Source organism: Passer montanus, unplaced genomic scaffold (assembly GCF_014805655.1).
Source record: "Passer montanus isolate IOZ18808 unplaced genomic scaffold, ASM1480565v1 scaffold55, whole genome shotgun sequence".
Lineage (NCBI taxonomy): Eukaryota > Metazoa > Chordata > Aves > Passeriformes > Passeridae > Passer > Passer montanus.
In genome coordinates, this window is record NW_024370485.1 from 1,106,937 (window position 1) to 1,124,522 (window position 17,586).

At 45.6% G+C, this 17,586-nt stretch overlaps 1 protein-coding gene across 1 annotated transcript in view; it reads right to left on the reverse strand.

Annotated features, from left to right (window-relative positions):
* SGSM3 (small G protein signaling modulator 3) overlaps positions 1-17,574 on the reverse strand; it is a 29,126-nt gene extending 11,552 nt beyond the window's left edge. Inside the window, exons 1-10 of the mRNA XM_039725264.1 lie at positions 16,969-17,574; positions 8,069-8,151; positions 6,763-6,848; positions 5,531-5,597; positions 3,947-4,155; positions 3,610-3,717; positions 2,312-2,455; positions 1,734-1,929; positions 1,385-1,530; positions 265-492 (exon numbers count right to left, since the gene is read on the reverse strand). Of these exons, the coding sequence (XP_039581198.1) occupies positions 265-492; positions 1,385-1,530; positions 1,734-1,929; positions 2,312-2,455; positions 3,610-3,717; positions 3,947-4,155; positions 5,531-5,597; positions 6,763-6,848; positions 8,069-8,075 (1,191 nt within the window). The 5' untranslated portion in view covers positions 8,076-8,151; positions 16,969-17,574. The remainder of the gene's footprint in view (positions 1-264; positions 493-1,384; positions 1,531-1,733; positions 1,930-2,311; positions 2,456-3,609; positions 3,718-3,946; positions 4,156-5,530; positions 5,598-6,762; positions 6,849-8,068; positions 8,152-16,968) is intronic.
* Between the last annotated feature and the right edge of the window lie 12 nt (positions 17,575-17,586).

A 17,586-nucleotide genomic window follows, 5' to 3' on the forward strand; every position in this document is an offset into this window, starting at 1 on the left:
TTGTTTCTTTTAGTTTCCATTAATGAAATGCATCACATTTCATCATCACTCTCATGAATGATAATTACAATCAGTTCCAATATCCCTTGCATCTGGGGATTTATCAACCAGGACAGAACTGGCAGCACATCATTGACATTTTCTTCACTGGGTAACAATTATCCTGGAAGCAAAAATCCTCTCAAACAGCAGGACCTCCTGCTCACAAACGCTAATTGGATGGGAATAAGTAAGGAGGGGTAAAAAGGGACTCTGTGCACTCACTTTGGACAGGTTGTTGACCGTGGTGCTGGAGTTGAGCAGCTGGCCCTGCTCAGCGATGAGGTAGGCCAGGTGTTTGCGGCGCTGGGTCTCCACCGCCACGTCCGTCAGCGAGCCAGCCACGCGCATGGCCTCTCGCAGCAACACATCCGCGTCTTCAATCTGGCTCGGGATGTCTGACAGCGTGTTGAAGATCGAGGCAGAGTTCTCGGACTGGATCAGCTCATCCTCCTGCAACAACAGATATTTTTACCTCATGGAGGGGTGAACATGACAACTGTGCTCCTGAGGCTGCTAGATGCAGTTTTACATTCCATGTACAGCCTGGGCAGGTACAACTAGAAAATTTCATTAAAAAAAGCTTCAATGGGAAAAGCTACTTTTGAGATGGGAACAGCATCTTCTGCTCTATTGCACTCTCCTCCTAGAATTCTAGCCAGCATTTTTTGAATCACAGCATTCACCATTGAAATGAAATCAAATCAGCATGGAAAACTGAACTTAAACCTATTCTGCACCAACCACTAGGACTGGTCACAGCACAGATCTTGCTAGGGATAAGAGAATGGGAGCTGCACTCGAGAGCACCATGTCAAACTGTGCTCCACCTTCCCCTTACTCCCACCAGGATCACCCTTGCCCTTCACACAGCAAACTGAATACAAAACTGTTTTTCACATAGAAAAGGAAAAGATCAGGTCAGCCAAATCAAATGCAGTCAGGACAATGCTCATCTCTTACAACATTCAAGCAATGCCATCCAAAACTTCTCAGATGATCACAACTTTGGCTTTCTCTTTCTTCCCAGATTGTGTAAAATCAAAAGGTATCTCAGTTTAGATTTAAATACTGTGGACCCTCAGGTTGGGATCTAGACTGATAAGATCAGCTAGTGGCAGCTGATGAGGTTCAATTATGTGGCAACAAATGAGGTATGCATGGGAAACAGCATTCTCTAATTTCAGTGAAGTTTTTCACAGCTTCCGGTTCTGAAGACAGCAGGAAGTTGTCCTCCCTAACACACTTCCAAACCACATACAAGTGGATACAAAACCTTCTTGGCCCTAAATCTCAGAATTAAACACTGAAGTACAATAAAGGCGGGAGAGGAGCTGGGAACTACCTTCATACTTAGCATGCCCAAAGTGACTTGGAAGAGCACCAGAGAGCCCTCATAGAAGAACAGGTCCCAAATACGCAGCAGCAGCTTGATGTGGACAACACTAGCAAAAGAGGTGAGGAACCAGTGCAAGGTGATCAGGGAGAGCTCTGTGAACAGAGACATGGAAAATAATCACAACAAAGGAAGTCAGTCAGCCAGTGAAGGTGGACTCTCCTAAGGGCTTTCGTCCATGCATTGCCTCCAGGGTCAGGAGGTTCGCTCCTCTCCCTGATGCTCCCCTTGTGGAAAAAGAACAATGCTCTTTGTCTGCATGTCACCCTGGCAAGAAATCTCTAGGGCACACTTTTACCAATGTCATGCTCCTGAAGCAGCTTGTCCAGGCGGGGCAGGTACTGCACGATGAGCTGCCGCAGGACACGCTGGTCTGTCTGCACACCCATGAGGGTGGTGCTGAAGTAGGAGGCAGGAACCAATTCCTCAATGATAGCACACATCATCCAGAAGGCATCTTCCTCCTCCAAGAAGAGTAGCAGAGAGGCAGCCACCTAGGATTTTGAAGGAAGAAAAACTTGATGTTCTAGGAGGGAATTCTTTCCCCACTTTCTCACATGGAGAAGTGGACCAGTATCTAGGTGACAAAAATCTTCCTTCTGCAGGAGCTCTACTGCATTCTACACTGAAGGGATTTCTCCTCAGTATAATGACTGCCCCTTCCCCAACAGATGGATCAAAGTCTTCTGTTTCTTTGGATGTTTGGTGCTACTCTGCTCTCCCCTCTTTAGGAAAAGTATTCCAGGTGGAAGGGATTTCTCTTCAGGTCACCTGGAGACCACAGTATCTGGCAGCACTACCTCAAATGATTTGCTGCGGTGTAGTAACCAGAGACAAACTGATCCCTATCACAAAGACACTCTGAAAGCAGGTTACCATGCCAGTGCCCTGACAATATCCAATGTCTGGGTAGAGCCAGGCAAGTCCCCGTAGTATCCTGCGCAGCCGTGGCACCCCGATGCTGTTCATGTTGGAGAAGCAGGCGTTGCTGGGCATTGTGCGCAGCAGGTCCTTTTCAATCTGTCAGGCAGCCATAAACAAGGACAGTCAGCTTGCAGCACCTGAAAAACTGCTTTCAGCTCTCTGCACTTCCCCTGGCCCCCTGCCTCAGGGAACTCTGCCTCCCCACACCCACCCATAAGTCCTCAGGCACCAAAGAAGATGTCCCTGTCCAAGCATTTGGGGTCAGTTTAACAGCCTTCACTGACATGCGGGAAAATGGCAGTGCACACAGTGGCTTGCTGAATCCCTAGAAATACTTGCCTAAACTCAGACCCTAGTTTGACCACTGACAATAGGAAACATAGACTAGTTGGGAATTACATCTGCTTGGATTTCAAGCACAGCTTCCCAACGAACGTATTCCAGAGAAAAACCAACAACCTGGCCAAATCCGTGAAGTCGAAGGAAGAGGGAAAACACCCTTTAATAGTCTTTAATAGATGTTCAGAAACATTGTGTTTGAGGGAACAAGGGCCCTGAAAGCAGCTGCCACAATCTCAACAGAGTTGCATCTGTCAGCCTTTCATCCTTCCCTTCCCTCAGTGACTATGAGGATGTTTGCTGAGATGCAACTGCAGCATTTTTCTTATCGTGGCAGGGAGCCCCTGTGCCTTCAGGCTAGGCTGCAGTACAAGTCAGCAGTCACCAGATATCGCAGCAATGGGCCCCTGCTAGGTAATAATTATCACTGACTCCATGATTCACAGAAGGCTGATCAATCTATCTTTATTAAGAAACCCATTGCTTTTATAGACAGTTACGATACATGTGTACTTCACTGGTCCTTTAATCAAAACACAATCACCATTGGCTAATTTGGAAACCACCCTTTGGTAAACCAATTTCCATAACACATTCCATATGCTCACAACAACAGGTGCAGCAAGTTAAGATAAGAATTGTTTCTCATTCTTTTCTCTGATCTTCTCACAGCATTTCTTAGAAAGGCTTGGGAAAGCTGTCTGTTGCTATCTGTGGCCAGAGCTGCTGCCACATTTTCTAACCCTTTTCTTGCTGTCCTTGGAAAGAGCAGAGCTAAACAATAGTTTTTCCAACAAAACAGAGGAGAAATATGCCCTACAGGATTAAGCTTTAGCAGGATTTAACCACACATCCTCTCACACAGCAAATCTTGCCCTTCTTCCCACTCAGCACTAGGAAGGATCTCCTACCTGTTTGGCAGCAATGGTTTCATCGTTAGAACTGTTTTTCACGATATCTCGATATGACATCTCTGAGTTCCTCTTCTTCTGCAAAGCCCCTGAAAGGCGCATCCAGAGCTGGGGGGACAGGGTGAACAGAGACAGAAGTCACTCAGCACAGAAAGCCATAATCAGGCAGGCTCTCAATTGCCATCATGAGAGATCCCATTCCATGATCTCTGAATCAGGAGCCCTGCCCAGAAGAGGCAGCATTCTCACTAGGCTCTCAACTGCCATCGTGAGAGATCCCATTCCATGATCTCTGACTCCAGGCAGGAGCCCTGCCCAGAAGAGGCAGCATTCTCACCTGTGGCCTCATGCTATGTGGGATGCCGGCCAGCACCAGGGAGCGCAGCTTGTCTGAATGTGGCAGGGTGACCTCAATTTTGTCCCAGGTGAGGTCGCCCACATCATGGTTATGTGTGAATTCCAGGTGAGCCTGCCACTTGAGCCTCTGCTGTGGCTCCTCTGTCAGTGGGACCCCCAGAAGCTTGCTGGAGTTTGGCTCAGCACCATCTGCTTCAGCAAAGGGAAGAGAAAGGAATGGAGACAAGTGAGAGAGGGAACAGGAGAGGAAATGAACACATGGCAGGGTGGGAAATAGGATGGCCATCTGAAAAAAGCACATTCAAAACATTCATATCTTCCAGTCAGAGCATGGAAAGGCAAAGGTTGGTTTCTAACTGCCTACTCCATGCAGCAAATGTTATGGTCATAAGCAGAAGGCTTAGGACCTTGAGACCTAAAGAAGCCGTCGGCAGGTTTCTAGTCTCTACTTGTGATTTAGACCACAGTGTAGCTGGGATTAGAATAGATCCTGGTAGCAGTCACCCTGCTGGGTTTTGCAAGGATCTGTAAATCAGGCTGACAAAAGCATAGCAAGCCTCAGAGCTGGAAAGCAGAAGCGATACACTCATGGAAGTAATGAGGTGCAAAATGTTAACTTTGGGGAGGGATATTTAATCACCAAAACTGCTTTAATAAGGACACTTCCAAATTCACAATGAGAGAGCACCTCAGCCTGAGGCTGGCTTCCTAAAATAGATACTTTAGCACAAGGATAGGTTTGACACAAGGCACTCTGTCCTTCATCATATAATACATCCCAGCAACGCGCTCCAAATCTTTCAGCTGATTTTATAATACACAGATGTTCTGGCTGAAAAAAAATCACTGTGTTCTGTCCTCATCTTCAGGTCATTGCTTCAAAGAGATCCTCTATGACTCAAGGTGCCCCAGGGCACACATGCAAAGAATTTCTGCCCTTACATTATACAGCCTGAGCCCTGGGAATGACCCCCAGAGCACAGGAAACAATTCCCACATCTCCTACTTCTTTCTCTTCCTCTTTGCTAAGGCAGCCAGCTTGTAGTTTAATGCTCAACTTCAACAGTGCTCCATGTCTCCTCCTATTTGATGGTCTGCCTCCATAGCTTGCAGAAAAACTAAGATGTAGGTTTTTCCCCTACAATTTGCCCTACACCTTGCTTGAGATGCTGAGGTGGGCAAAATGTACCACCATTCTCCTTGGCTATGAGTTTTTCAGCAAGACAGCACATGTCACTGTGCCTGCTATGAGCCCTTGCAGTGCTACTGAACACAATGGAACTGTGAACTGGGAAAGTTGCCCTTGTCCAGCATGCAGCTGTTAATGGAAATGGTAACTCTTCAACTCTTCTCCCTCTTCCCCATGGCACAGCATAAGGGGATGGAAATGACTGCTGCATAATAGTCTATGCTCTGGACTTCCACAAGGCCAGCATGTCTAATGCACTTGATCACAAAGACAAGACTTGTCTACCCACACAGAAGGGTTGCAAAATCCTGCCACACTTGAAAGCACAGGAAGGGCTGAACACAACACAAGTGGGAGGGACAGGACTGGTTTTACCTTCCTTGTCAACTCGGAAACCGAATTCATCATAGCGGAACTCTGGCTGCTCGACAGATTCTTCTTTCTGGGAGATGTCAGGAAGGAAAACAGACATTTTCAGCAGTTTATCACTGAATAACCAAACAGAAACATATAGATATTGCCTCATCCCACCACTGTCCACTCTGTGCCCTTTGAGCAACTAGACCCCTTGCCCTTTAACTTTTAAAGCCTCCCACCACAATTCCCAGCTGAGATGTTGCCTGCTGTTGCCATTTTGACTTCTCCATGGAAAAAAACTATACAGATTTTCCCAACAGAACTTGAGCTCAGCATCTTATCAAGATCAGAACTGCTCACCTGGAGGTGAGCACAGCCCTCCTCATGGACTGAAGAATATACACACATCAAGTAAAGTGGCCTCTACTGCCTGCATCACTAATACACAGCCATCCTTCCTGTGACCTCTGCACACACACTGCAAACTCAGCTCCCTGCACAACTCCATCTTCTGCCTGTTGCTCTCAAATTTCCTTTGAAAGGCAGCAGGCAAAACTGGGATTTGCACCCATGATGCAAGTCCAAATTATAGGCCAAGGAAAGTTAAGGTCCATGACCCAAATCTCAACCTTCCTCATCTGTGCTCATGGCTGGCATTGGGGCATACTGGGGGATACACACTGGAGATTACCTCCAGGATTTTTTAGGAGTAAAAACCTACTGCTCTCTCCCCTTTCCTGCAAGCTCACCTGCACCTCCTGTGGAGACTCTTGCAAGCACTACAACCAGGCAGCACCTAAGAAGCACTGCCCACATACTTCCAACAAAAAGCTTTAATCTGCTTTCAGCAAACACTGTGGCTAAATTACAAAATTCCACAGCTGCTTCCTTCCTTCCTGCTCTACCCACCTGGTGACAAGCTTGAAATTAATATTTGCTGCCATGCACAAGTTGTCCAGAGTAGCTTGATGATGACACAAGCACCCTGAGGGTGTCAACATTTTTACAGTGGAGCAATAGTTGCAAAACAGCAGAGAAATAATTCACAGAAGTTTCTTTGTGCTCTGCAAGATCCTCTTGCAAAAGGTGGGATGCAACCACAAAACTTGTGAAGTCCATAACCAAAGCAATGGAGGAAAAGTGTACCTCTCTCTCCTTTTCCCTGTGACTTTCACAGACCCCCAGAAAATACCAGGTTCCCTCTACTTTTGCAGAGCCAGAGAACATCCTCACCCTGTCCCACACTGTACCTGTGTGTATTTTGCCAGGATCTCCTGAGGCCAAATGCTGGGTGTGAGTGCTGAGAAAGGACCCCCAGCAGAGGGAGTGTGATGGCCTAAAAACAGAAAGAGATCAACACATAGCAGTGAAAATCTGGAAGAACACCCTTGGAAGATACACACTCCATACAGACGGTTCCAGCATGGGAAGGACTCACTCATCAGTTTGTTGCTACTGCTACTCTAAACATTGAGACAGCTCCCACTTCACCAGGGAAGCCAGTAATTTTAGATGGTTTTGCTCTTTTTTATTGAGCAAAAGGGCCAAATGGAGTTATCTCTAGGAAAGCAATTCTTAGGGAAGAGAAATAGTTCCATGGCATCACATGATCACTCACCTGGCTTGGAAAAGCTGTGTGATCAGCAACAAGCCAAGGATATAATTATCAAATAAATATTATTTTGCAGAAGTATATTCCTCTTATGGACCAGCACCAGCAGAACTCCAGAGTTCCCTGAAACTGTCACTCAGGGACCATAATGAAAAACCAGAGCCCTCAGAAAGATACTCAACTGCTCCCTTTTTTTCCCAATGGGAAGTATGCCTATAATCTTGGTATTTTGTGTTCAACACAAGCACCCTTCCAGTGTCTCAGGTAGAGTCCCAGTGAACAGCTTCCCTTGGAATACAAGCAGACATCAAGTCTTACAATTGAAGCAGATAAACAATAGAAAGTCTTCTGTTATTCTATCAGCAAGACAAAGGTCTACTTGGCCTCGAAGCAGTCTTCCACAGGGTTATGTGCCCTGAAATAACCAGCTTGACCAGGAAGGAAGATTAGAAAAAAGTACAGGGTAGGAAAGCTGGCTTCTCTAAGAAGGAGAAGACCTAGTTTTAGCACAGCTTCTATCTCAGAAGTCCACAATTGAACTCCAGTTATTCTTCAGCATTCTGCATGTCCTAGAGCTACCTACCATTGTACAGCAAAAAATCTCTCACAGTCACCGTGAGCCACTCACTTTGGGGGAAGTGCTGTGGGGAGAACAGAATCAAGCAAATCTTAAGGAAAAATGGGGAAGGCAGAACACATTTCAACCTCCTTCTTCCTCTCTGTTCAATGGCTGAAAAAACTTCTACATTGTAAAAGAAGGAACTGAGTTCACTCTGAGTGAAAATGTCTTGGGCCACAAAGTTTCCTCACTCTCAATCTGACCACAAAGTATGTTCATGTAAAGAATGGCTCTTGGAACCAAAAAACCTTTGTTATGAAGTTTCAGCTGAAGACAGAGCAAGCAAGGAAATGAGAAGATACTGTGTCACTTTCTGTGTGCTCACCTGACATTGCACTAGGCAAGGCTGAGTGGTGCAAGTGTCAGCAGGTCCAGAAATGCTGTCCACAGAGGTGAGATGTTACACTCCTGTTAAAAAAGGAAAAAAGGGTGATGAGAGAATTCAATTAACATCCAAGAACATGCTGGAGGGCTGACAGACCCCTCACACACAACTTGCTCATGTGAAAATTAAATTCCTAGCATACAAGAAATAAATTCAAGATACTGGAATTTCCTTTTGGTTTCATACCTACTGACCAGCTAGAAAGAGCACACTGTCATTTGCCCAGTTTCTTGTGGAAATAACAGCATTGCTGGTTGAAAGAATGCAAAAAAAAAAACAAGTAAACTTTTAATACCTATCCCATTACATATTGTGAGTCCTTTATTTAATGATGTAAACTAAGAAAATACCCCACACATCATCATTCTCTGAAGACACTGACCATGGAGAAGGGACAGAGTAGCACCACAAAGCACAGGAGTAAAGTGTGTAGGGCTGCAGAATACAAGTCCTTGAAACATGTGGATGTGGACAAGATGCTATCAAGTACCTTTGCAATGAGTCATGAACCAGGCTCCCCTGAAATAGTCAGGCAACAGAGCTCCCCTCCTTGATTTCCTGACACTAGTTAACAGCATATTTTTTACGGGGATTTCTGTGGGGATTTCCAGGAAAACAATTGAATACCTCAGTAATCAGAGAGATTCTGGACTTTAAGACCAACCTTACAATTTGTGTGTGGGAGACAGCAAGAGCCACCTCTATTGAGCAGATAAAGCCAGTGCTGGGAGAGATCAGTCACTCACACTTCCTTGGGAAAGAACCTGGGAGAAACTAACATTTGCACACCTAGGATGGCTTTTCCAGCTTCCCTTTTCAGTAAAGCTACTTATGACTGTAAGCTGCGAAAAGGAGGAACCCCAGGGATTCATCCCACAGGCCATATCCAAGTTGTTTCACAGTTCTGATTAGAACAAGGTTATATTGCCTTTGCATCTCAGTGAACTTTCCATTGAGCACCTGCAGCCAGAAACCAACTTGCTGCAGACCTCCAAGATAAGCAGCTGCACAGCACTGCAAAAGCATAAAAAACATCTGTGCCTGGGAACACAAATGATAAGGTTTCCTCCTTATGGATTTAAACAACTCTCTGCCTGAGAAAGGCCAGCAAGGATGAACAGACACTCTGATCCATTCTGACACTCATGCTTAGGGCAAAAAGAATCAAGCAAACAAAAAAAAAAAATCCAGCTTTTGTTTCTGAGAAGTAGTGTTGTCCACAGGATGGTCAACTGCATGTCCACCAGCTCTGTAAATGTTTGTGTGTTCTTCCCTACACTCCGATCCATTTCTTCCCTTAGCACCAACTCAACTCTTAGTAGTTGAAGACATAGCAACAATTACAAAATGAGCATCTGCATGCTCATATTACACAGGAACACACAGAGCATGCACCCCAAGCAGGTAAATTGGCTGACATTACTTACTTCCCTTCAACATTACTGTTAAGGTATTTTGATGCTTTTTTCACTGCCTTGCAACCATGGCTGCTCTGTTCCTGAGCCTGCAAAGTGTCCTTATCCCCTGTCTTCTCTGAGCCCAGTTAACCCTGCTTCCAGTGGCTTTTATTAGGAATGCAGTCACCACGTGGTACGTCTGCCACACTTGTCATTGCCTGTGCTCCAAATACCATCCTCAATGCCTTGATCTTGTGAGTAAAGATTCCCCTCAGGCAATTATCAACCTTCATTGCATGTACAACCACTGCAGACCCAACCTGCTGCAGAGGAGCCAGGCCAGGGTGTCAGGCACGTGGCTGAGAAAAAAACCCCATAATAAGGGAATTAACCAGAGTGCTTGGAAGCAGGGCAGGAGAGTGCTGAGAGAGCCTCTCCTTGTCCCGAGACAGGTGTAGCAGATGGAACAGCCTCCCTTGCCCACGTCATCTCGCCTTGGCCTCCGCCTTGCTGGGGATCACTCCCCTGCCTGCTCTCCTATCCCTGGCATTACAGCACTGAACTTGGTGGGCAGGTTTTTCCTGCCCCTGGTTCCCATAGAAACCTTCCTGCAAGCACCCATCTGGGACAGAGGCCAGAGAGAGCATGAGGCTCACCTTGCTGCTGACATGGTGGTGCAGAAGGGCAGGTGAGCAGCAGGAATCACAGCAAGGGAAGGCTCCTGCTGTGGCACATGGAGACACTGCCCTGGGCACTGCCCTCAGAGCCAGGTGTATCCAAGAGAAGGTGCTGAGGCCACTGAACCAGCCCTTCCAGCATCACAGCAACCGGGAAGAAGGCTCCCTGACACAGCCAGGCACCACCTAGTGTGAGCCAGGAGGAGGAGGAGGAGGAGGATATCTGATAAGTGGGATTGACATAGTAAGGTCTTTCCTTTGACTGAGGGATATAAACCTAAAGCAACTCTCTAGCTCTCCTAGCCAGGAGATAGCAAGTAACAAAAGGGGCTCCAAAAAGCTTGTGAAACCACATGTGTGAAATTGCTGTTATTTGCAACCTGTATGCTTCTGAAATAAAGCAACAGTAAGAAATACAAAGGAAAAAATACATCAGATCCAACAAATATTAATGGCAACTCCCAAACCCTCAGTACTACAAAATTAAAACCAGTTTCACCCACACATTAAGGAACATCTCCCATGTTTAAAGGCAATTAAAACTTCTTATATGAAGCAATTTTGGTCACAAAACAGGTAATCTTCATATTTTGAAAAAAATGTATTTTTTGCTAAAATGCAGCATCTCCCATGTTTAAAGGCAATTTAAACTTCTCATATGAAGCAATTTTGGTCACAAAACAAACAGGTAATCTTCATATTTTGAAAAAAATGTATTTTTTGCTAAAATGCAAATAGTACCTGTTAATCACAGATTTACTTTTTGAATTCAGAGTCCAAAACAAATCACACCACCATTGTTTCCAGCCTGCTAGAACACAGGTGTGATGTACCTGAAAAAGAAGGCTACAATGGAAGCATGCAGTCAGTATCAGGTACAGCCATTTGAAGAACTCCACCTGCAACACTTTTGTTGGAGTTGCAAACACACACCATGCAGGATTATGTCCAATTAGTTTCCTTTCTAGTGCAGGTGTCCTTTAGAAATTGATGTTTGCAAAGGAGTCCTGCAAATTTACTTCCACTTGGAAATACTGTGCCTCCTCTGGACACACTGGCTCTTCCCCACAGCTGTAGTATGAGACATTTCAATTACCTGGCTCCTAGCAAACACCAGACAGCAATCTCCTGCTGCCTGTGTTTTACCTGCTTGGCCTCTTTTGCTTAGGTGATCTCCACCTAAGCCTGTGGTGGTAAGGGCCTGGATGTGCTAAGCACAAAATTACACTGTCTGGAGCCTTTCAGTAGGCCCTTTATTTTGGGACAGAAATTCCTTCCCAAGAGTGTTCTTCCCCCACTGCTTAAAAAAAAAAAATCCACCAAAAAGGCAGCATACCTCTAGCAGACTGTGCAGAAGACAAACATTTTACCAAGCAATGTTTTTGTATCCTGAAAACTTCACAACCAGTAACTATGCAGAAACCTCCACTGAGTATTATCAGAAGGAACAGAACAAGCATAACAATTCTTTCTAGAATAATTTTAATCCACTGTTACAAGAACTGCACCTCTGTTCTGACAGTTACAACACCTCTTCTGACAGCAAGCTAGCATGGGAAAAACTGTTTTCCTTTATGTTTAACAAACAGAAAGCAAAACTGTATGCAGTAAATCCCACTGCCACCTCTGGATTGTCAGCTGGTTTCCACTGTTCTCTATTCTCTTCCTTTAAGAAAGAAAGTTTTGGAAGAGAGAGAAGTGATTGAAAGTCACAGCACCCATCAGGAAGCTATGCACATAGGTGTAGTTCTAGAAGCCTCTTCCAGCTCAGCTTTTGAAATCCCAAGTAGATTGCATCCAATTTAACATCTCCCTCTCTCAGAAATCAGACAAAAGTTCTGCACTGAACCAGGCAGTTCAATTCTGTCTTCTCAAAACCAGAAAACTTATGTTTTCCAAATTATAATCCTGATTTGCTCAGTGAAATGTCTAAGGGAACTCTCAGCAGGACACCCTTGGCCTTCCTTCCCTTCCCCCATCAGCGTCTCCCTCAAGTCAGGCAAAGGCATATCCTGGAGCTGCAAATGCCATTAGTCCACAAGTCAATATTTGCTTTGCACACAGAGTCAGAAGAGAACTCCAGCCTCCCAAACAAATACATAAGTGAGCAAAGAGCACCCACACACCTGACCAAGGCGGGCAGACAAGATGCAGAGAGCTCCTGTCCCTCACACCCCGACTGGCTGGCTCTGTAAAAACTGTGGAACCCCACACAGACACTGGTTAAGGAGTCAATATGGTGTTAGTGAACCTGGTTCATCCCAAACTTCCTGTCTGAGGCTTACAAACCATGGCCAGCCTCACACTGCTTTGGGTGCTGAGCAACATGTACAAATGCAGGCTGGAAGTGCTGAGGTGGCCTTCAGGCTGCCTCTCCACAACAGGACTGGGAATGAAGAGCTGGGAACTTTAACTGCCCTCACCCCACTTCTTGTAGTACTGGAAGCGAACCAGAGATGCACCAGAAGCTTAGGGCAGGTCTCAAAATGGGGATGAAAGACCTGGAGAGCAGTGAGGGGGAGGCTTGCAGAACCAGGCAGGCAGGCAGGCAGGATGCTGAGAGGTTACACCTCTGACTGCAGAGGCACCACCCAGGACTCCAGTGCTGCCCAGTCATCAACTGGGACCACATACTGACAGCAGGAATGTGGCACGGCAAAGTGTTTCCTCCCAGCTGCCTCAGGGCACTATAAAAGCAACAGAGGCAGCAAAAAGTAAACTGGAACTCTGTGTCTCCTGCCATAAAGCATCTTGTAGAGTCCTGCCCTCATTGGAAATGTAATTCTGTGCAGAAATGTAACTAAAAGGTACTTCCATGTAACAGTTCTGCTCCTTGCCTGGCTAGGTGTCCAGCAATGCCTGCTGCAATGAGAGAGAGAGCTCCAGTGGAGCTGAAGCTGCTGAACAACGTAAACTATCAGTTTACACAAGGAACAAAACAAGTAACTTGCAGTTTTGTTCCTACTGCATCTCCATTTTGAAAATAAGGATGTGAAAAAGCAGAATCCTGCTTCCTACTGCTTATGCACTGGACGGATGGATCACAGATGGACTTCCCAACCACAGTTCAATGTGTCACCCTTGTCTCAGAAACACCCCTACGGAATACCTACTTTTGTAGAATGCAGCTATCCTACACATCAACAGATATTTTATTTCCAGAGCAGAACTGCCTTTTATTTACCTGGCTCCAAAGAAAACAGCATGCCAGCTAAGCATGAACTGCACCTTTGTGAAGAACCTCTTGTTAGCCAAGACCCTTGGGATCTGAGGAAGAGGAGGAGTTTCCCCTTTCCTGGTCCTCCCATTATTTGAGTGGTGAAACAACATGTGACAGGAATAGAGAGTGCTCCTTGCAACTCACACAGGAGGACTACAGTCGAGTACAGGAACAACACTTTTTTGGGTTTTCTATTTACATCAAATGAAGTTAGAAAGAGGCCAGGATACAAACTCACATGGTGCACACGCTCACTGCACAGCAAAATTCTCCTTGCTTTCAACACAGAGGCAAGAAGACCTGTATGTGCCAAAAAGGCAGGCCTGCAGTCACCCCAGTCTTCAAGGCTTAGGGTAAAGGCAATTCCCTGTTAAACAGCATTATGCACATATAAACCAAAGGTTTCTCATTAGTGTCTAAACATATCTTCCACAAGGGTCAAGTACCGCACAATAAATGGGAGTTTTCACCCAAATAAGCACAGTGCAGGACCAGGGCACTTCTGCAGAGCTCTACAGAAATTTTTTTTTTCCCAAAAAATTTTCCAAAGAGTTGTTTACCTTCTGGTCCACTGCAAGACTGTAAACTAAGAGATGTCTGTGGAAAGCAATCAATCACAACTGTCCAGTTTCATTTGAATACAGAAACTTGAAAAAAATATTCCTGTTAGAGATGTGTACCAACCAAAGAAAGGTTAAAAGACACTACTGACAGTTATTTTAGGTCAGGTATTATAAAGTCTTTTATATCACATCCCTGTCCTGAGTGGTGACAAGCAGTGCCATCTGAGGCTGTCCCCATCACCAGCCCTGTAGGCTCACCTGGGTGGAAGCTTGATTCTCAAGCTGGTCTCATCCTACTGCTCCCAGTGACAATGGAACAAGGGCCTGAACAGTGGCTCCTCCTTGACAGGGCCTCAGAGGATTGGCAGAGGTTTTGCTGTTACCTTGGTGAGGCACAGGACAGGCTCATTGCAGGTCACTCTCCTGCAGCTCTGTTTTGTTACTATTTGCTCCGGTATTCACAAAAAAAGTCAGATTCACTTCACAGGACTCTAAGCAAGTCTTGTTTCATTTGGCTTCAAAAAATGGCTTTTTAGGCAAGTATATCCCACAGCATTCAAAACTTTTCCTTCAGGGCTTTGTCTTTACAGGAGTCAACTTTCTGAAGAGGTTAGTAACACTCAAAACACCTCTCAGGACTGTTTGCAAAGCTCTTATCTAGCATGTCATGTTGGACTACTTAGAGCTTGCTCCCAAAGGAATTTATATGCACAGATAACTTAAGAGGGGAAAAAAGCAAAATATACAAGGATTGTTAACATTTGTAACAAAACAAGACAAAACCTCTGATATTTCCCGATTCTGCAGATCAGAAAACTTTCTTCTCCAGAGAAGAAAAGGACTGTCAGGTTATGGACTTTCCTTCTCATATCTGAAACATCAAATACTTCCCAGCCAGCACTTACTGGGCAGTAAAAACAGTTCTTGTAGTCATACTAATACCAATTAGTATGGTAATGTCCACCAGTTCTGTAAATGTTTGTGTGTTCTTCCCAACACTCTCTTCTCTTCACCTATCTCATAAAACAAGCGTGTTTGCATTCCTTCCAGGGTGTTTTCCTTAAGTCAGGAACAAAATTGCTCTGTTACCAACGTAACTGGTTACACTCCGGTTTAAAAAAATCTGAGACCTCCCCAAAGACAAAGGTGACAAGACAACATCCTTCTCTTCCCTAGCCAGTGCCAGCAGTAACACAGCTGACAAGTGAGATTTTCCCCAGCACTCACAGATACTCAACCTGTGTAAGGTTTATGTTTCAAAACCCTTGACCCTGGGCAGAGAAAGTTTAGGTAAGTCTTTGTGTGGCTGAGGACACAAACCTGAAGTACTTAAACCTCTCCATCTCTTAAGGGACACTTAGGACACCACACCCACAAGACAGAATGAAGTTGTTTGTTTACCTCCTCCTACTGGACAGTTGCAAATTCTCTGCATCTTATCCATGTGAATTAGGGTACGGTCTAGAATAACCAGTGTGATACAGATCACCAGCAAGGGGCATTGCTGATTTAGCTAGAAAAGCTGTAGCACCACATACACCGAAATATAAAGCACCTTAACTTTGCTACTGCACACAAAGTTGCAATACTCCTTATGATTTATTTTTAAGAAGTTTTCATTACTTCTGATGTGTCAGTGAGAAGTTTGCAATTAAGAGCCAGGAAGAGGCATCATTCCAACCATTTCCAAAACAGTTATTGCCTCAAACACGGTATCACTAATTCCTTGGTCAAAGCACCCCAAATACCAAACACCAGAAACAATTTCACAACACACAAATCAATTCACCAAGAATGGGACTAAGACTGACAGCTGATCTCTGAACCAATAATCTCTACTGTTACCATGTAATCTTAGGTAAGACACTAATTTTTAAAAGCCAAATATTTTGATTATTGCCTGTCTTTTAATATTGTCAAGGTTCTGTAGAACACTGAGGTTGGCAGAAGGTCCCACCTTGTGGGAAAGTGACAGGTTAAATGCACAGCAAAGAAGAAAAACCTAAATATTAGCAGAGACCCCTAAAACTGGAGAATTATTTCAGTCCTGAGCAAGTGTGCAGGGCTTTCCTCACCTCAATTCTATCATTCCCTGATCAGTGCAATTCCTCCAGAAATATGCCCCTCCTCTCTGCTGCCCCTCAGGAATTCCCTTCATCCTTCTTCAGAAGAGTCACTACAAATGACATCTCCCTAAGAATATCAAACCACATTATCAAAATTTTATCATAATCAGGAATTAAGATAGCCAGTATTTGTCATTTCAATCTGTTAAACACAGAATGAACACTATATTAACATGACACAATCAGTCCCCACCCTGACCTCTTCAATTACATGTCATGCCTCTTCTCACCCTCTTAATTTCCTTTTACTTTATGAATTCTCCAGAGTAGGAATTCAGCCTTTGTTTCTGCATAGGGACAGTCACACACATTGTGTGGATCCAGAAATAAATAATGAAATTGAATTTTGTTCCAGTGGCTGTTTCTTTCCAGGCCGCCACTCCAGACTCCACAGCAGCTGAAAAACTAATCTAGAATTCAGATTATCCAGCAAGCAACTGTATCGTGATCAAGAGCTCAGCAAAATCCCAGCAGTGCCCCACTCCTGCCAGGCCGACAGTTCCTTCTTGAGTGATTTTAAGATCCAGTCTTGCACTCCTATAAACCCACTGATCTTAATTCCAGTAAGGCTGCTTTGCTCTTCCATCTATTTGCACTAAAGGATCCTCCATTTCCTCAAGGCACTGCTCTTCCTTTATTCCCACTTCCCCCCTTAAAAAAAAATAAAAATCACAGCAAGCCATGAAGAGTAGAGACATCATGAAGTAGGAAGCTATGACATCACATAAAACCCCCACACACCAACACTAAAACTGACTTGTTTAGAAGGAAAGCACCTGCTTAAATTCAGGCATCCCTCAAATAATTAGGAAGGAAGCAAAGCCACACATAGGAAATTTTTTATGTCCAGCCCTTACCAGTTCTGTGGAGAGACATCAAGAGCCGTCCCGGAGCCCACAGCCACTGCCTGCAACGAGATTTAAATCCGCGTGACTGTGGCTCTTTGCTTCCTGGGATTTACATCACCAGGTACGAAGAATTACATCTGCCTCCTGCTCTCCTTCTAACATTTATTACAGCTGACAATCACGGGGCCTGCAGCACGTCTATTTGTGCCCATTGCCTAGAGGATACTGCCATATTTCCATCTGTGTTTCGTGACTGCTCCTTCCCCCAGCCAGACAGCAGACAGACTGTCTCTCCTGCGGGGCACTCGGAAAAGGCGCAGGCGTGGAGAGCAGACGAGAATGGCAGAGCAGGACCCCCGGGAGTCGCAGCCACGGGCAGGAGAAGAGGCGGCTTAGAGGGGCACGTCCCGGGGAGCAGGGGGAGCCCAGCCGGGGGAAGCGGGGCGCAGGGAGAACGCGCCGCGGGCAGCCCCGACGGAGAAGCACGGCGTGAGTCACCCCCGGCGCCAGACCCTGCGTCAGCGCGGCCGGTGCGCGGAGCCTTCCTCGGGCCGGGGTCCCTCCGGCTCCCCCGCGCCGGCAGCCCGGCGAGCGGAGCCGCGGCCGCGCACCCCCGCCCCGCACGCA